Genomic DNA, 20626 nt, shown 5'->3' with positions numbered 1-20626 from the left:
CTTTTCCTATGTTCCAAAATTTGCATGACACTTTTAAAGTGTTGAGGGAACGATATAAAGAGTAACCCAAAATGATACCTTCTGAACAGACTCTCTCCTTTTTATACTACTAATAATCAAAACTTCATGCAAATGTCAAAAAAACCCAATTTCCCAAATGTTACATTTATTACTTAGATAGTCTCTATTATGCTATGTTACAATTTACATCTCTACCCTCATTTATAAAATAAAATTTCCTTTAAACATTCCCCTTACGTCCACTTTAACTGTTCAAAAATAACTCAGAAGATATGAGACAACAGGAATGAGGTCAATAGCAAAACAACCAAATGCAGTCGCCTTTGTGTCCATGCTGACTTCATTTCTCAATTAAAAAAAATATACACACATATATGTATATATGTGTGTGTGTGTGTGTGTGTGTGTGTGTGTGTGTGTATATATATATATATATATATATATATATATATATATATATCAGTGAGTTCCAGTTAGGGTTGATGTGGGCATGTCCTTTCAGTGCCAGCTTTTCCCAATTCTAAGTTTCCCAAATCCAGTTCGTACCTGATAACTAGAAGAACCACAAGAATGCCAGCCACATATCAGAAAACAAGTCCCTAAACTGAAGAAGCTCCCATTCTAGGGGAGGAGGGAATCCAGAATAAATTGGACATAAGTCAGCACAAGTTGCCTGCGTGAAATAGTTGTTGGAAAAATCAAAGGGTTTCAAGAGATTCATTGCACAGCAGGGTGACCAACGTTAATGACCAACATCCCATTCTTGCAAACTGCAGAAGGAGTCATGTGAAGTGCTCTCACTGCAAAAACGATGACAACTAGGAGGATTTTTTAATTAGCTCGATTTGACCAGTCCAGTGTTTGTGGACTTCAGAGAACGTCTTGCCACACATGTAAAGATGCACGATGCTATCTGGCAACTTAAAATAAATGATGAAAAAAAAAAAAAAAAGAATCAGAGAGAAGAGAGTGATTGGGTAGGAGAAGCAGAGATCAAGATTAGTAAGGGTGGGCACAGAAGGCCTTTCTAGGCAGGTGTCGTTTAGGTTGAGCATGAGAAGCAGCCAGTTTGAGCCACTTTAGAGAAACATCATTCCCGCATAAGAGTGAAGGTGCTGAGGAGGACAAGTTCAGAGCACCCAGGAGTGAAAGGCAGTGAGACTGGGCATGGGGAGGAAGGACAGTGGGAGGAGGTGAGCTCAGCTGCGCAGGGCACAGCTCTGGGCCCTGATGGCGGACAGTGTTTCCACTACCTCTGAGGTTCAAGGGCTCCTGGGCTGTTCTTAGTCTTGGTCCCAGTGGTCCCCAGGGCACAACTTCTCTGTCTTTAAAGAAAACCAGCCATCACTCTCACATCAGTCCTGGGGGCTACTGTGCAAGACTACCTTGTCTTTTAAAGATCATGGGAAAGTCAGCACTTCAGGCTCTTTTTTTTTTTTTTTTTTTAATTTAAAGAGGGTGGGGGGGGAGAGAGAGAGAGAGAGAGAGAGAGAGAGAGAATTTTTAATATTCACTTTCTAGTTTTCGGCAGACACAACGTCTCTGTACGTATGTGGTGCTGAGGATGGAACCCGGGCCGCACGCATGCCAGGCGAGCACGCTACCGCTTGAGCCACATCCCCAGCCCCCAGGCTCTTTAAATTCCCTGGGCCCCAAGGAGCATTCTGTGATTTCTCAGAGCCTTTGGGATCTTAGGTAAGGGCCAGTCAGGGATCTTACCCTCGGAGTTTGATTCCAACTGAGTCATGATTTATTGTCAGTCTCATTTATCAGTTTTTCACTCAAATTTCCTTCATCACCTCAAAAGAATGGTGGCACCTCTCGGTGCCCAAGTTTCCTCTATAAAATGTGGAAGAGTTTCTAGCCGATGGTTATTAAATGAGATAACATACTTATGACATCTAGCACATTCTAACTCATTCACTGTAGACATTCAAGAAACATTCTTTTGTCCTTTACAAAATTATTCTGTCCTAACTCAATGCAGCTAGGCTGGCCATACCTTATTTGATCTTTAATCAAAAAATATAAGTTTAGGAAGTTTCCTTTTCTATATCAAATCTACTATGGTTAAAAAGAATTTCATGTGTCACAGATCTCTGTATTACCTAGGGCATAAATGAAGTCAGTGGTATAACCTTTTTATGCTGCTCTGATCACCTGGGAACTCCAAGTTCAGTGTTGATATTTATTTATGTTTATATTTTACCTTTTATGGATTATATTTTGCTTTTTAGCTAGAAATACTGATTCTTTCTAGTTTCTTCTTATGAACAATTTATTTTTAAAGAAGCAGGGTTCTTAAAAGACAAAAAATTGCATTTTTAAATTTAAAATATATCCACCTCTTTTTTCACTTTTTTTTATGATTGCACATTGGTATTTTGCAGCCTCAGCAACCCATAAAAAGAAATGATCAGTTTAAATTAGTAGCAGACATATGGAAATTCTAATCCAGGAGGTATGAAAATGATTTACCTCTACTAGCCTCGGAAGGCCCAAGTAAATGAATCTGTTTCCACCACTGACCTAAATATGCACAGTCTTTAGGAGGGAGTGCTTAGCTTGGCAAAACCTTGTAAAAACAGAATTCTTCTGTTCAATGTTACAGTCTTCATTATTCTTGGGTGCATACTACAGGATTGTCTTCTGGAACCTCTTATTTTCATTTTGAATATATACAGTTAATTCATGTTTCTAACTTGTGGCAGCCTTACTCTTCCCCTTCTTGGTATCAATTTCCACTTCCTTCAGCTAAAGTCAGGGAAATTCTCGAGAATATTTGTTCTCACGAGAAGAATCTGCATGCTCTATGAGAATCCCAGTTCGACAATGAGGGCCCGTACCTGCTCCTAGTGGACAAGCTTCCTCTGTGATTTCAGTAGAGGAAGACTCCTGGAAATGTACATTATTTTACTTTCTCCTTTTCTTTATTACATCATGGATGTAAGAAAGTATAAATGGTGTTTGGGAACAAAGTCACTGAAGTGACCTTGGGAAGACATTTTTTGGGGGAGGGAGCTCAATGCAGCTATGATACCTCTCCTCACTTGATGCACAGTCTTCCAATTGGTTGGACATGATTTCCAAGTTGTAACCACTTCTCAGAACTATTCTCAGAAAGAGGAAGTCTGGGTGGTAAAAAAATGCTTTGCTTTTCAATGGTATCTACAAAAAGCATGTGACTAACACTGAGAGGTTTTGAAAGTCAAAATTACTTAGGAAGGCCCAGAGTGTGGCAGGACCTTCCCAACAGGAAGTTCCCAGAATTACCCATCTGGAATGGCTGAGTCTAGAAGAACGTCTAGAAATTTGGTAGAAGTCAATGTCCGGTGTTGGGAAAAAAGATTCGCTGTTTCAGAGGAACACTGCTTTGCTCTTCATAGTAAGGCAACTCCAAAATAACCAGCCTCTGTCTCTTGCTTCTGTGGCTTCCCCTGCAATCCGTTTGCAGTGGACCAAGCAAATTGTTAAAGAGGTAAAACCAGGAGATGTCACCCCTGCTGAAATTTCCCACAGTCCTTATCACAGGTTCTTACCGGGGCAGCTGTCGAATGTCTCCAGAATATTGTTCATATTTGTAGTTTACCACGTACCATTGGGAACTATAAAATTTACAAGCCTGAAAGGGAGAAAAAGACAATTACAAAAATTATCATTTAAAAAAAAAAATCAGCTGTTCTGGCACAATGGACCATGAAGACAGTTCTAATCCCCAGGTGGCATTATGGTGGCTGCTAGTGATTCTAAGTTGGGTGAGGAACATTGGGGTTTCTCTAAGACCATATAAATCTTTTGCCTTTTTAAAGGTAGATAAGGGGCTTTCTCTCTATAGTCACTTTACATTTTCCAATGAAATGGAAATTTATCCTTTTCCAGATGCATGGAAGAGGAATCATTTAACATATTTATTCTATTTTACTCCATCAGGAAAACCCTAATCCAATCACCATTGACTCAGACCGGATACGTTGCTAACTTGGGGAGCATCATTCTCCCGGCTTCCTTGGCAACACTTCCGTTATCTACTGGTCTCAGTGGTGAAGGATGCTGCTATTGATGTGCAATTCTTTTGTCATAATTTTAGCCTAATTTCTTCTTGCTCTTGCTTGAGTAACTGTTCTTTTTCTTTTTTGCATCCGTGCCCTTGTCAGCCTGAAATGGGTTTTCCATTGGCCCTGGTTGCCTTCTGAGCCCACAGCCTTCTCTATAATGATTCATAGATTTTATAATAGATGTGAAAAAAAGATAACTGAAAACTGTTTCAAAACCCAAGCGAATAGCCCAAAGTAACTTTCCTATGGTGGTACACAATGGCTGAGTTTATAGTACTTATTGAGAGCAAATACTTTATTGCTTTAATGACCAGGGCTTTATAATGGAGATTTCACTAGGTGGCTTTTAAGACTCCTTTCAGTTCTAACATCCTATGATTCTGGGGGTTAAAAAGCTGTCAATTAGGACAAAAGGACACCCTATATTCTTGCACTAGTGGAAGACAATAAATTCTTTGCACTGTGAGGAATGAGGGCTACGAGGGTCTCTGTCATGAATCAGGAGGAGGGAAGGAGGGGCCCGCTGGGCACTGTGGACAGTGGTAGGCAGCACAGGTTCCCCAGCACGCAGCTCCAGATGCTCAGAGAAGGCAGGAAAAGAGGATGGTGGTTGGGAAGGCCTTTGCTGTTCTGGATCTTGCTGGCCTTGAATTCTCTCCACACCATAGCTTTATTTGTTCAGGGAAGTGCCCACGCACAAACTGGGGAGTAGGAGGAGAGAGGCATGAGTACAGGACAAACCAAGGCTTTGAAAACAAGTGGAGGCGGAGAGGACTACGGTGGTTACTGGGGGTGAGGGGTAGAGCAGGGAGAGAGAGAGCAGGGGGCACTAGTGGGGACGGACGTGAGCCAGACTTTCTGGTGTGTACTGGACCACGGGGTCACCACAGTGATTATGGGCTGCATATTTCCAAAAGCTGAAAGAAAGCATTTTGAATGCTTTTGCCATAAATGATAAATGTTGGAGGAGGAAGACCTGTCCACCCTGACCTAAACGTTGCACAGTGTACGGCTACTCCTAACGTCACGTCGTGTTTTTATTGATCCATTTCAAAAATTAAATAAATTAATTAACAAATGAGAAAAAGAACAGGGACGCTTCTCCTCCCCTCAATAAAAGTACAGCAACAAGACAGATGAGCCTGGAGAGGAGGAAAAGGACATCCAGGAGTCTACAAAGATGGGGAATGTGAGCAAAGCAGTGTAGTTAGACAAAACTCAATGCATTAACTTTCAATCCTGCAAAGCACATGTTTCTGGAAATAGGAGGAAAACTGAGCCTTCCTAGGCTCTTGGCTAAAATGTTTTATCTTCATTTTAGACAAAGATGACGAGGATTCAGACAAGGAGCAGAGGGGCTCATGGCGTCCCAAGTAAGGGGGCCAGAAATTCCCTGACTGAGGTTCTCACCTCTCCCCTACTTTCCTTTCTCTTCACCTTGCTTTAATGAAACAAAATATGTTTGAAAATGGAAAACAAAAACACCTAAAGCTCACCCCTTCCTCCTTTTACGATCTTTTTTTTCTGGTACGTTGTTGTACCCAGTTCCCCTTTACGTATGCATTTCTCTGTGCGTCTTGTTTTTCTGTCACCGAGCATATTCTCAAGAGATTTACATTTGCTTTCTAAATTTTACTTTAAATCAGTAGAACATAAAGGTCACACCTTAATTCAATACCCTAGTCTGCTCGTTTTGAGGCTCATTCATCTACTAATTTGTTCAGTGAGCATTACTAAGCCCTTAATATGTACCTAGAGTTGTTCTAGGTGATGGGAATGCAGTAAGGAACAGGGAACAAAAATCCACGCCCTCTAGAATTCAGGAAACCCAAGTGAACTGTGCCATGTGTTAGAAAATTGTAGCCTCCTAATATAACAGGAGAAGGGGGATGGGAGATTTGGGGCAAGGGAGCCAATTTAAATAGGATGGTTAGGTCAGGTCTTAAAGAAAATGTGATGTTGGAGCAAAGACTTAAAGGACAAGACAAAGAGGTTTTTTTTTTTTTTTTTTTTTTAATGGTTACTTTAAATCTTGTGCCATTGTGAGAGAAAAATAAAGACAACAACAACAAAATGCCTCAGACTTATCTTTTCCAATACGACCTTCTCATCCTCCCCCAGGATCAACCAGGTTGGATAATTTTCTTGAGATAGGTTGCTCAAAGTAGCCCAAGATTCTTTTATAAACAAACAAACAAAGAAACAAAAACCCTGCCAAACCAGTACAGAGGCTTTATGAGCTACATGCACATGGACAGAACAGGGCCCAGAAGCTACAAAGCTTTATTCTTGTCCCAGGACTAGTGTTGACTCCTCAAGTAATCTTGGTAAAATCATTTTCTTTATTTGGATCTCAGATTTAGCTATTGAACATTGAGAATACTGAATGGGATTTGAGGTTACTGCCACATAATTTCTATCTGCAAACTCCCTGATCTGCAGTTTTTAGTGGAACACAGATTCAGTAATTCATGATTCACTCATTGTCTATTCCTGCTATGGGTAGTCCTCTGCTTAACCATGATAAGTGTGTATCCTCACACACATTATTCACGCCATTCACAATAGGCCACAGGCTCAACTGAATCTGAGATATGTTAATCCTCAAATTTGCTGACCAAAACCAAATATGGCATTTTCTTATATTGGTAAAGAACTACTCCTCTCCTCCCCTCCCTTCTCCTCTACTCCCCTCCCTTCCCTTCCTTTGCCTTTCTCCCTCCCTCCCTCCACCTCCCTCTTCTTTCCTTCCTTCCTGTTGTATATATCTGTCAGATTTTGCAAAGAGATGTTCAGCTTCTGACCTAGATTCCACACGTGGTACAAGGAAGATTTCAAACTGAATATGCCCGAGTTGAAAAGTCCATCCAGCTAATTTGTGAATTGTTTAATGATTGCAGACTTTTTTCCCCCTCTCTTGGCACTGGAGATTGAACCCATGGGTGCTTTACCATTGAGCAATATCCTCAGTCCTTTCTATTTTTGAGAGAGGATCTCACTAAGTTTCCCAGGCTGGCCTTGAACTTGTGATCCTTCTGTCTCAGCCTGCCAAATTGCTGGGATTATAAGTGTGTGCCACATCCTCAGCACATATATTTTTAAAAACACATCTGATCATCGTTCTGGATATATTGATGGTGTTTTTGTTTCTGTTCATGAGTCAGATCTGGTTTTGAATTTTTTTCTGCCACGTGTTAGCTGTGGCATCTCAACTGAATAATATAATACTTTTAAATTTCTCCCACTATCTAACTAATACCAAGTTCACTAGACTCAAATAGATAATTTCTGTGAAGAACCTAGTGTAGAGCAAGAACTCAATAAATGTTTGCTTTAAATATCAGCAATCTCAGAAAGTTTGATTCCATGCTTAATTTACATTCACAACAATTGCTAATAACAACTTGTTTTCCTTGATTTATAAAAATAGAGTTTTGGAGAAATATATTAGGTTTTATTATCAAAAACTCATTTTATTCAAATTAATTCTGAATTTATTTGCTAAGTTTCCTGTATCTGGTGGTGGGTAGGTAAGAATTAGGATTGGACTAAATGACTCTAAAGAACCCTTGTAAATATGCAATTTTTCTGCTTCTGAGAAAGCCAGTACATTTTACAAGCATAACCATTTTTTCTTACAGAGTTATGGCATTTTGGAAATGTTATGCATAGAAATTCATTCTCTATTCTTTGTGCCAGCCCACACAGTCACTCTAAGAAGATTATTAAAAACTACTATAATTATGACTACAGCTCCTCTTTGTCCAGAGACTAAGCTGAAATGATCTGCTGCAAATTCAGTCACCGGCAACAACTCTGCCTAAGTCAGTCAATGGCCCCAGGTCTCCCTAGTGACTTCCTGGCCCACAGCATGTGTTTCACAGTACCAACTCTGGATCCTTTCAGATGGAGACGGTCACAGCATACTTCCAAGTTAAATACTGTCAATCTTGAGCAACTGCTTGCTCAGCTGGTTGATTTTTCCAACGAGCAATCCCTCTCTGATGTGCATTTCACTGCTTATGTGTCTGCTCGAGGAGCGCTGATGCTTGCCCTCTCTGTCTCTACACGTTTCAACATGAGAAAGAGAGCCAAAGCCAACATGGTAAAAGGCTTATGTGCCCATGAGGATAATGTTTCCTAAATGGTGGACAATGTCCTACTACTGGCCATGAATCCTCTGAGGCTGGTCATTAGAATACATGTTCCTCATCATGCTACTGAAATAAGTGAGACCCAGAAAGTCAAGGGTCAGATGTTTTCTCTCCCATGCAGAAGCTAGATCAAATTAAGGGCAAAACACGCGCAGGGAATACCATGAAAATAGATGAGAGATGGATGGAGCAGAAGAAGGGGGTTGAGGGACAGGGAGGAGGAATGAGGGAATGAGCCTGGCCTCACTTTTCTATGTAGGTGTATGAATGCACTATAGTGAGTTTCACCTTTAGGTATATCCAAATTGGACTAATTTCTAAAAACTATAAGTACATAGAGGACAAACTAGTAGGGTATAGAACAGGAAACAGGGGGAGGGAGAAAGGCAGGGAAAGGAGAAGTACTGGGGACTGAATTGGGGCAAATTCGATTCCATGCTTGTATAATTATGTCAGAATTAACCCCAATATAATGCATAGCTATAATGCACTAGTAAAAAATTCAGGTTCCTGGGTGCCATCTGAGATCCACTGAACAAAAATCCCAGGCTGGTGGGCATAATCTGCATTGTAAGAAGTAGCTTGGGTGACTCTGAGAGCTGCACCTCAGATGCAGCTCTATCTTTTCACAAGAGTAATAAGGTGGCCATGTCCTTGTTACAGAGTCTGACCATGAACCAAGAGCTTCAGAGCTCAGCTTCACACCTGGACCCTGGTTATTTACATCAATCAGCCCTTTAAAAGAACATGCCTACTCTGTCAAGGGGCTCTGTCTAGTGAACATTCAATTTTTATTTGTTGAGTGATCTCTTTGTGTCCTTTAGAAATGACTAAAAATGATACTGTGACAATTCTGAAAAATCTAAATACTTTAGAAAAGAGCAGATAATCATAAAAGGTGCCTTACAATACTGTAAAGAAAATATTTCATTTTTCTCCTTTTCTCTCCTCTTCTGAGAATCATTAGAATCAATTCAAATCATGTTCTATCCCTCAAATAGCAATTTGGGGTTGGCAAAACAATGTGTCCTTCTCTTATAGGGGCTGATTATTAGATTCTGGCTGCAGAGTAATAAGCAGGTAACAGATGGCTTTTTAGATGCAAAATTAGTTTTCTTTCTGGCTATAGAGGTTTATTTAATTATATACTAGTTTCTTGCCAGAAAGATTAATGCAACCACAAAAGGTGTCCATTTTGGCCCTTTGTCCCCACTGGGATTAATTCTGTATTTGTAAAATAATGGTGATAATTTTCATGCTCCGACCATTCTTTATATAAAGTTTAGAAGTAATTATGGCTATTGTATAAAAATGTTGAAAATGAGGTATCATGAAATTAAGTGAATTGAGGCAAATTGTGCATTGAAAGGATAGCTGAATAATTTTTCGACTATCCTGAGGCATTTCAGAGAGAACACAAACACTGATGTCCATTCCAACAGTTAATGTAAGAGATGGTATTTCTGCAAACGAGGACATGTGGTCACTCTGTATGCGGACATTGTAGAGAAAAGCAGAAAAGTACACAAAACATTTTCCCCTTCAATTGGATCAAATTATCTGTTTCTTTAAAATACAATAATTTCTACATCATTAAAACAGGTTGAAAACAGTTAATGGGTTCTTAAAACTTATTCTATGCTGTTGTCAGAAGAGAAAAAATAACAAGTTTGGATAACAGAAATAATACAAATACGATTCAGTTTCAGAAATCATGGCACAATCTTATTAATGGGTTTTGTTTCTGATTTGCAAAAATACTACATGTTCTGTAAGCCTGCATGTGCAATGTCAACCAGACTGTCATATCAGATGCCAGCCATAAGTAAAAAGCAATTTAAAGCTTTCTCTTGCTTTGAATTTCTGGGTAGGCTAAGGTGTCATTCAGGATCTTTATTGACTGTAAATTGAAAGTGAACTAAAATATTTGTTTTCTCTTTTCAAAATGTGTTCTGCCATGGCAACTACGTAAACTGTAAAATTAGCCTTTCATCCACCACACCTGTGCAGGACTTGGAATACATACTCCAGTTTCCAGTTGGATTCCACTAGTGGTCACTCAGGACACCAATAGTGGATGGTACTAAAAAACCTTGGCAACATTATGTCTAATCAGTCTCCACAGGTAAGACATATAACCTGGGTTATAATTCAATGTAATTGAAAATTGAAGTTCAAATTTAAAAATGGGTTCTGTTTTATTCTTAAACTCCAAGGTCTCTGAATTGTACAACTGTGTTCACCCACTGCCAAACATTTTAGCATGATTTTTATTGTGGAGAAGGGGAGGCCAATTTAGAATTGGAATGGCTTTTCATATTTGGAAACAAGACTACTGGTCTAGGGATTTTAGTGAATAGAAAATGAATTTCTCCAGGGTTGTTTATGTGCCATACATTACCACTTTGTTTCCAATGGTGTCTTTCCAGGTACATTTCATTCCCAATGCCACCAGAAAATTAAAAATGCATTTGAATCTACTTTAATCTTTACTTTTTAAAAAATGTTTACTACCTTTAGTATTAAACATTTAGTGTAAAAAAAATTCATTTTTTTCAGACCTTGACAAGAATACAGTTATCATTTACAAAAAAAGATGGCCAGATATGGAAAAACAATATATTTTGATATCCTGATTTTTCCATTAAGTTTTTTTTTATATATATTTTTTAGTTGGTGATAGACCTTTATTTTATTTATTTATATGTGGTGCTGAGAATCGAACCCAGTGCCTCACACATGCCGGGCAAGTGTGCTACCACTGAGCCCCTGCCCCAGCTCCTCCATTAAGTTTTTTGAGGTCGAAATAAACACGGCTTTACTTGTAAATCTATCTTTTAAAACTACATGCAAAATGAAATTTTAATAGGAATTGCATTAATTATGCATAGAACTTTTGGTAGTATGGACATTTTGACACTATTAATTCTACCTATCCAGAACATGAGAGATCTTTCCATCTTCTAAGGTCTTCTTCAATTTCTTTATTTAGTGTTCTACAGTTTCATTATAGAGGTCTTTCATCTATTTTGTTAGATTTATTTCCAGGTATTTTATTTATTTTTTGAGGCTATTTTTCTTAACTTCTCTTTCAGCTGATTTACCATTGGTGTATAAGAATATAATTGATTTATGGGTGTCAATTATATCTACTTTGCTGAATTTGTTAATGAGTTCTAGAAGTTTTCTGGTGGAGAATTTTGGGTCTTTTAAATACAGAATCATGTCATTGGCGAGTAGGGGTAGTTTGAGCTCTTCTTTTCCTGTTTGTATTCCATTAATTTCTTTATTTTACCTAATTGCTCTGACTAGAGTTTCAAGGACTATGTTGAATAGAAGTGTTGAAAGAGGGCATCCATGCCTTGTTCCAGTTTTTAGAGGGAGTGCTTTCAGTTTTTCTCCATTTAAAATTTCAGTGACATTCTTTATAGAAATGGAAAAAGCAATCATGAAATTTATTTGGAAAAATAAGAGGCCTAGAAAAGGCAAAGCAAGCCTTAGTGAGAAGAGTGAAGCAGGAGACATCACAATCCCAGACCTTAAGTTACACTATCTGTCGTAACAAAAACAGCCTGGTATTGGGACCAGAACAGACATGGAGACCAGTGAAACAGAAGACACAGAGACAAACCCATATAAATACAGTCACCCCATCCCAGACAAAGGTACCATAAACACATACTACAAAAAAATGGAGGCCAAAGACTCGATCATGTTGGCTTAGGAACCAGCTTCCTCAACAAGATTCCTAAAGCACAAAAAGTAAAACCAAGAATCCATAAATGGGATGGCCTCAAACCAAAAAGCTTCTTCACAGCAAAGGAAACAATCAAGAATGTTAACAGAGAGCCTTCAGAATGGGAGAAAAACCTTTGCCAGCTGCCCCTCAGATAGAGCATTACTCTCCAGGATTCTTTATATAGAACTCAAAAAACTTAACACTGAAAAAAACAAAAAAACAAAAAAACAAAACAACTAACCTGATCAATAAATGGGCAAAGGAACTGAACAGACACGTCACAGAAGAAATACAATATATATGAAAAAATGTTCAACATCTCTAGCAATGAGAGCAATGCAAATTAAAATGACACTGAGATTCTGGGCTGGGGTTGTGGCTCAGCGGTAGAGCATTCACCTGGTGCGTGCGAGGCCATGGGTTCGATTCTCAGCACCACATACAAATAAATAAATGAAAAGAAAGTTATTGTGTCCAACTACAACTAAAAAATAAATATTTGGAAAAAATATTAAAAAAAATACACCAAGATTCCATCTTACTCCAGTCAGAATGGCAATTATCAAGATATAAGCAACAATAAATGTTGGTGAGGATGTGGTGAAAAAGGTACACTCATACATTTCTGGTGGGACTGCAAATTTGTGCAACCACTACGGAAAGCAGCATGGAAATTCCTCAGAAAACTTGCAATGGAGCCGACATTTGACCCAGTCACAGCCCACTCCTCGGTTTATACCCAAAGGCTTAATTAAAATCAGTATATTACTGTGATGCAGCTACATCAATGTTCATAGCAGCTCTATTCACAACAGTTAAGCTATGGAACCAACCTAGGTGCCCTTCAATAGATGAATGGATAAAGAAAATGTGGTATATATACAAAATGGAATATTACTCAGCCTTAAAGAAGAGTAAAATTATGGCATTTGCAGGTAACTGGATGGAGCTAGAGAATGTTTATGTAGCCCTGGTGTCAAACCATGAAACTCAGTTGTAGAGGGAGCAACATCACGCTTTCTGAGTTCTAGTCTAACACTCATGAGTGCACTGAAATCATTCATTTGGTATCCATATTTGAGAATTAGGAAACAATATTCATTTTACTTAATTTATATTTATATATGCAACCCACCCCCTCAAATCATAGATACAGGTTTTTTTTTTTTTTTTTTTTTTTTTTGGGTAACAAAAATGAAAAGCAGTGAATTTGTTTTGTAGCCAGCCCCCTCCTCTGTAACTTTCTTCACTTTTCCTAGGACTCCAGTTGTTTCCTATCTCCTTTACTCCCATGAAGTTGCATGTGGCTTCTTCTTTGAATATTTACATTTTTTTTTTCTGAAGTGGCTGAATGCCTTTTGTTTAAGCCCAAATGGTGAAAGACAGAAAGAGACAAATGATTCATTTGCAATATCTGATCATTCATTGATCATTTTTTTTGTGTATGTGTGTTTGTGAAATTTTTGTCTTTCAATAAATTAACAATATTTTGGCAGGTAACTTAAAGATTAAAAAATGGCCTTTCTTCTGGACACCTTATTTATATCAATGGCCCAACCATCCAGCTTATGTCCAAGCCATAAGTATGGGAGTCACTGTCAACACATTTCTTTCCTGAACTTTCTTTTTTGGTCCCCAAATTCTCCAGTTCTATCTCCTCAATGGCTCTTTATTGTCACCACAATCACCTGCCATTTGTCACCTGGCTGGGCTATTAATCGTCCCCTAACTCTTCAGCTTCTTGACCCTTTCAGCCAACCATTCCACACTTAGTTCTGCTTTTAGTTATTCTTCTTCCTTACAGGTGAGGCTGACCTTGCTTTACCTTACTAATACCTGGTGCACTTGTCAGTCTGTATGTGAAAATCTGATCCCCCATGTTGCCTGGGAGCATGCCCTTCAAGGGCAGGACTGTGCCACGTCCCCCTCACCTGCTTAGGAAGTGATAAATGTTGGATACGGAGCCCTGTCCAATCTTTCCTCCAGTGGTTGATGCCCTTTACTGCATATACTTAAACTTCTGCTATTTGACCCACAAATGGGTAGGAAAGGAGCTTCTATGTAAAGAATTCAATCCTTTGTAAAACAGGGTAGTTAACTCCATCCAACTGCATTGTAAACAGCAGATTCTTCTATACTTAAAAAGGCAATTTGCTTATGCCATCGAATATACATTTCCCCAAGCAAGAGTAATGTGACAGCTAGGTAAAGGATTGAGACACTAACAAAGTGTAACTCTGACCTTCGTGATCATTATTATTTACTTCTAACTTTAAAATCAAACCTTTTCTATTCTTATAATTCTATATATCACAGAACACACATCACTGAGGTTTGTCTGGAATTTTGTTGCAGTATCACAAGACCTCTATGGACAAAGACAGGCATTACTGACATCAATAATAAGAATTAAAAGTGGAGGATAAAAAGAAACAACCAATTTATTTGATCTCTTGGGGGCTTTAACATTTTGTTTTACTTCATTAGCATCTGTTCCAAAGCAATATGTGCAGAGGTTTACCTAATTGCTGATCATATTTTATTTGAACTGTATTATGTCCCTACTTCCTGGTCATCTTCTTGGATCAGATTTATATCAGCATTTCTCCACAGTGTTTCTCAAACATCTAGGGGAAAATGCACAGTCTTTCTCTCTGTGGTCCAATACATGTGGAAAAGGTTTCATGTCATATCCCTTCTAAAACATCCTCAAAACGGATATGTGCTAATTATATGCTGAGAATGAGAGGGAGGAAGAGAAGGAGAGAGAGAGAGAGAGAGAGAGAGAGAGAGAGAGAGAGAGAGAGAGAGAGAGAGAGAGAGACCTGTAGACCTGTTCTTCTGCCTCTGTCAACTGCCTGGCTGCCTTGATTTAAACCATGAAGATGAGGACTTCTGATATTTTTAGTGTGAGTTTTCTGTGGAAGCTTAAAGATTTCAACATTTACTCTGCCTTAAATCTGATTCAAATTTTCTATTTCGGCTTGGACCTTGATTTCATTATTTTATTTCCCAGAGAATCTCATCATTTCTGGCTTGAAACTCCTGCTTAAAATCTGAACTTATCCTTGTCACAGTAATTTAGGAGTCTGATAGAGACAGGACACAATCGTGTGTGAGTGTGTGTGTGTGTGTGAGTGTGTGCAGGTGTGCATATGCAGACACAGACACAGATATCTGCCTCCATTTTGCAGGTGGTTTCCAGGCCTCATCAGTTCCCAAGTGCTTTATACCACAGCCACAGTGAGGCTTGAACGCTTGGATTCATTACTTTCTGCTCCCTTCATGGTTATTCTCCTCCTGCAGGAGCCCTGGCTTCCATGAATTGGAGAGGGCTTTGTGGTTGGAGCAACTTGCTTCTTTAGTGCTTGGTGGGAGTTTCTCCCAGCCAACTCAGCTCAAGTGGTCCCTGGGCTGCTGTTTCCTCTTGAGCCCCATATCTCACAATGCTCCACTCCCTCATCTTCTTTTATTAAGAGACTAAACCAAGGGCTTAGTTTTTGTTGGTGGGCTGAACTTCCAGCTTTATGTTATGCCTTTGTGTGTATTAAAATGGAAACTCTGCTGTAGAAGCTTTGCTCAGGAATTCTGTGCCCTATTTATAGACCCTTTAATTGCCCTCTCCCCCTGTGGGAGCTGAGTGTTTTTTAATCCCGGAAGTGTTTGATTTTGTTCTTTAAATGGTTATAGATGTTGATGTTAAGTCACTTAGAAGGATCAGATAAGGACAATACTCCCAAGTTGTCATTTTCCAAGTTTTTCATACATTGCTATTTTTGTTCTCAGAATCATAGCATTAGAATTATGAATTGTCTAATATAAAAATGGAGAGACTGAGGCAGAATGTGGAAATGTTTTCACCAAGTCAGGCTATGAAGCACATGGTTTTGAATAGTTTATCAAGGGATCAGAGACAATAAGGTGGGTAAGAACATTGAATATGGGGCCTGAAACAGCAGATTTAATCTGGGCTCTCTGTAAACTTAGGCCAGTTAGTTAACCATGTACAGCCTGTTTTCAGGCTGTAAAATGAGCTAATAATACCCACATTACAGTGCTCAAAAATAATTCTATATGTACACTGCTGCCAGACCAAAGCTAGATGTTCACATAGCTGTGAAGTGCTTCACAGGATGTGAAGTATGCCTGGGCTTCTGTGTGGGAAATACTTAACCTTCCTCTTAATAGATAGGGAGGAGAATAACAGATAAAACAGAAAAGACAGACACTTCATCTCATTTAATGTCCATTAAAAATATGAAGCCATTCAAGATTAAAAAAGAAAAGGATGTCTACTGCCTCTCACAAGAGGCTGAGAATTGTCAAAGTGGTGATATGAGAGAGAACTCAAAATTTTTATTGAGCTTGATGTGTTTAAACTAGATTCTTGCCAATTTGCTGCTTAGCAACCATAAAATTTGTCCTTACCACCTTGCAGGGAGCCGCTGGGCAATTTAGCACAGGGTTGCACAAAAAGGTCGATTAGTACAGCAGCCGTGATAAGGCAAACATGTGTTGCCACAAAAACCTTACAAAAGTTTATGAATTCATTTTAATCCTTGCTTAATAGGGTTTCAAAATTTAAGCCACTGTTCTTGGGCTGTAGTCCACTGACTATGTGCATCAGAATCACCTGGCAAAAACTACAGTGCTGTCATTAGGGCAAAGGCTGAGAGAGATGTTCCTCCCAGAAGGCCACTAGCACAAAGCACCATAGTTAGGATTGTGGTCAAGAGTCCAGGACCTTGGACTATGTGGTCTGTGTCCCAGATGTGGATCTGTCTATTCCCAGCTATTTGATCTTGGCTAGGCAACTTTCTTCACTTTTCTATGACACAGTTTCCCCATTATTAAGAGGCAATGATGATAATGATGCAATATCTGTTTGGAATTACTGCATGTAGCTTATCTGGCACAAAATAGGTAGTCCATAAAGGTTTTTCTGCATTAGCAATTGAAGTCAAGACTGTCTGCTAGCATAATTCTCCACCTTAAGCCATTCTCCATCTTGAACCAGTTCACTGGTGATCACTTTTTAAAAATCTGTTGTCTTCAGGCTTGACTACTGATATTACCATTGAGGGATACTTGTAATTAGGGTTTCTCTTCTTCCCATCCTATAAATCACAGATCACACCTTGTCTCCATCCTTAAAACCAAGAAAAAGCATGAGAGGGTTTGAAGCATTTTCATTGATAGTGACACAAAAAAATTAGCAGGGAATAAAACAGTTTCTTCTCAGACTTCTTCCTCCTTCTTCTTCCTTCTCTGCCTTAGATCCATACAGCAAGAAGAGCAGGACAAGAAGATTTGTTTGTGTTACAGAAGAAAACCAAATACGAGTTGGGAAGATCCTGGGGGTCTGTGTGAAAGGCACTCTACTTGGTTTCTCTTTGGAGCAGTTCTTAGGAGAAGTGAGAAGCTGAGGGTGGAAGTGAGAAAAGGAGGCTGCGAGGAGTCGAAAGGAAATCAAGGAACAAAAATGAAGGTAAGAAATGTCCTCCCAGGAGAAATAACAAGAGAAGAGCAAATACTGTGTTCAACCTGTTCTCAGCTGATGGTGGGGTTCTAAACTGGGTCCTTTTGGACATTTGAAGGTGTGGAGCAGAAGCTGTGGAAACACACTAAACTAAAGGCCTCTAAGAACCTAGAATAATACTGTGGATGTGTCTGGGTTTCAAAAAGTCCTTTCCCCTGGGTTCAACCTTTCCCCTGGAAAGTAGTTGAATTGGAACCTGTGGTTGCATCCAGAGATTGCCCTTAGGAGTCTTGAGTCGGTCCTAGGATTAGGGTTTGTGCTGACTGGCCCCACCTCAGAGGGATGCTTGCCAACAACCTGAGGAGGAGGTGTGAGGCCAATGACCAGTCCAAGGGCCCCAAGAGCCTTCTGTACAGAGACCCACAGCAAAGAGCTAAGGGCCCTGGTCCTTGTGAGAGCAACTTTCACAGCCAAAAGGAAATTACTGCAAAACTGGACACAAATACTCCATCCACTAACAAAAAGGTGAAAGCACCATCAGATGACAAGCCTCTGAAGTTAAAGAATCGTATATAAGTCCACAGTAGTTGCATTAAAAATGATCAAGAATTGACAGTCAGATGGATTTAATGGATTTCTATGCCTGACGAACAAGCTCAGCAAGTAGAATCAAAGCAGAGTGCACAGGAGATTTGATGACACCATGGGCCTGAAGTAGTCTCTTAGAGGGCTAACCAATGACATAAAGAATTATCGAATTTTAACTTTTAGAGACAAGTTTAGGTAATAGATTCGGTACACTTCCAATTCTGGCAACATTTGAAAGTCTATTTAAATAATTTCTTCCAAAATATTTTATTACAAAATTCATTCATTTTTTAATACCACAACAGATAGAATTATATAGACTGCAAATCAATCTCTCCCCTTCCCCTTATCATCTCAAACCTCTGAGTAGCCAATGCATGAGTTCGATTTGTATACATTTCCCCTTTTTTTCTGAGCTTATATAAACATATTTGCACATATGCCTATAGGTTTACTATACTTTTAATAACTTTAATATCACACTATGCATTCTGTGACTTGCTTTTTTATATTGACAATATATCATGAACACCCAAATTAAGATATTTAAGTATATATACATATATATATGTGTGTGTGTGTGTATATATATATATATACATATATATATTTATGAACATATGCACACACACACATACATATACACACACACATACAGTTTCTATTGACTGTATGTTTCTATTGACATATGCACACACACACACACACATACATATACACACACACATACAGTTTCTATTGACTGTATGTTGTTACCAAAAACAAATGTGTTGAAATGTTTCAATCCTACCCCTACTTATTGGTATTCCAAATTTCCAAAGCAGCAGTACACAGCACTTTTTTTTTATAAGATGTGTTTGTTTTTATAAGATGCATGTGTATATTTATAGATGCTACTGAAAAGATATTTGTGAACTATATCTCAAAAGTTATAGACCTATTTTGAACACTGTGTGAGAGTATTTCTTTCACTTTATTTCCACCACCATTAAATTATATTCATCTTAAAATTTCTCTCCCTTCAGATATTATGCATACTTTTTGTTTGTATTTCTACTAGTGTGTGTCTCTTGGCCACACCAACTGCATTTTTTTTTGTTTTGAACTTCATTTTGAATATTCAGTATATTAGGCAAAAGATACCATGAGTAATATTTTCTTTGATTAAGTATTCCTTCTGACTTTATAATATCATTCATGATATGAAAATTTAAAATTTTCATTTTGTTAAATCTGTTCATTTCCCCCTAAATTTCCACTTAAAAATGTTTCCCTACATTTATATAACTTTTGCTTTTAAAATTTAGATATTTTCAGGGCCAGGGTTGTGGCTCAGTGGTAGAGTGCTTGCCTAGTATGTGTGAGGCACTGGGTTCGATCCCCAGCACCACATAAAAATAAACAAATAAAATAAAGGTATAAAAAATTTTAGATATTTTCATTCATCTAGGGTTTATTTTTTATGTAATATGAGATATAGACCTAACAATTTTCTTCCAAAAGGGATAGCCAAATGTTATTTGTTGAGTTGTTCACTCTTCCTCAAAGACTTCGTAGAGGCACCTTTACCATCTATTAAATAACACTTTAGTCTTCTGTTAAATATGCACTTGAATATTCTAGACAGTGTTTTGTGTCATTTGATTGTTTATTCCACAGCACAGAAAAAAGTTAGTGCTTCCCTAATTACTTTTTAAAGATAACATTTCCCTAACACAAAGTGGGAAAATAAAGCAAACTACGACCAAGTTTCACTCACGGATATAAATGCAAAATTTTGAAATAAAATAGTAGCAATTCGAATACAATAGCATAATAAGGTGATAATACAACTTGAACATAAAAGTTTATACCAGAAAGGCAAATAAAATGCAGAGAAAAACTCATTAATTCTATTATAATACTAACTTAAAGCAGAAAAGCTGTCCTATTAAAAGACCAAACATGCACATGACAAGAGTGTGACAAGTTTTTATAAACACTCAAAAGAAACCAAGAAAGACACTCTTAAAACATGATTTAGACATCAGAAACCAGTATACAAAACCATATTTCATAAAGCAGCAAAGAAATAGTTTTCTCCCTAAAACAAATATGAAGATAGGATGTGAAATATTAGCATTATCACTCAACATTGTTTTAGGGATATTGGATAAGGCAAAAATTGAAGAAACAGAGGAGAGTGAAGGGAAGGGAGGAAGTACAGGGGTAGGAAGGATAGTAGAATGAATTGGATATCATTATCTATATATGCAAATATGATTACATGACCCATGTGATTCTACATCATGTACACCCAGAAGAATGAGAAGTTATACTCCATTTATGTATGATGGGTCAAATGCATTCTTCTGTCATGTATAAGTAATTAGAACAAATAAAAAAATTTAAAAATTGAAGAAACAATATACTTGGTAGAAAAGATAAAATTTATTTGCAGATGAGATACTATATATCTGATAATCAAATAACTATTGGGATAAGAGTTTAATTACTAGTTATTTTTATTAGAAATCAATAGCTTTTTAAAATATATCAGCAATTAATAATAGGAAAAGAAAATGGATATTAAAAATATCTGGTTTGGATT

General features: G+C 38.1%; 1 protein-coding gene across 4 annotated transcripts in view; it reads right to left on the bottom strand.

Annotated features, from left to right (window-relative positions):
- Window positions 1–20626, bottom strand: part of Dock10 (dedicator of cytokinesis 10) — a 236055-nt gene that overhangs the window by 99479 nt on the left and 115950 nt on the right. For all 4 annotated transcript variants that reach the window (XM_077110269.1, XM_076866402.2, XM_076866404.2 and 1 more), the window contains exon 4: window positions 3561–3643. In XM_077110269.1, the coding sequence (XP_076966384.1) occupies window positions 3561–3643 (83 nt within the window). The remainder of the gene's footprint in view (window positions 1–3560; window positions 3644–20626) is intronic.

The sequence above is a fragment of the Callospermophilus lateralis genome, chromosome 9 (assembly GCF_048772815.1).
Source record: "Callospermophilus lateralis isolate mCalLat2 chromosome 9, mCalLat2.hap1, whole genome shotgun sequence".
Classification (NCBI taxonomy): Eukaryota; Metazoa; Chordata; class Mammalia; order Rodentia; family Sciuridae; genus Callospermophilus; species Callospermophilus lateralis.
The sequence above is the reverse complement of the archived record's forward strand: the minus strand, read 5'-3'. Positions and strand labels throughout refer to the sequence as shown.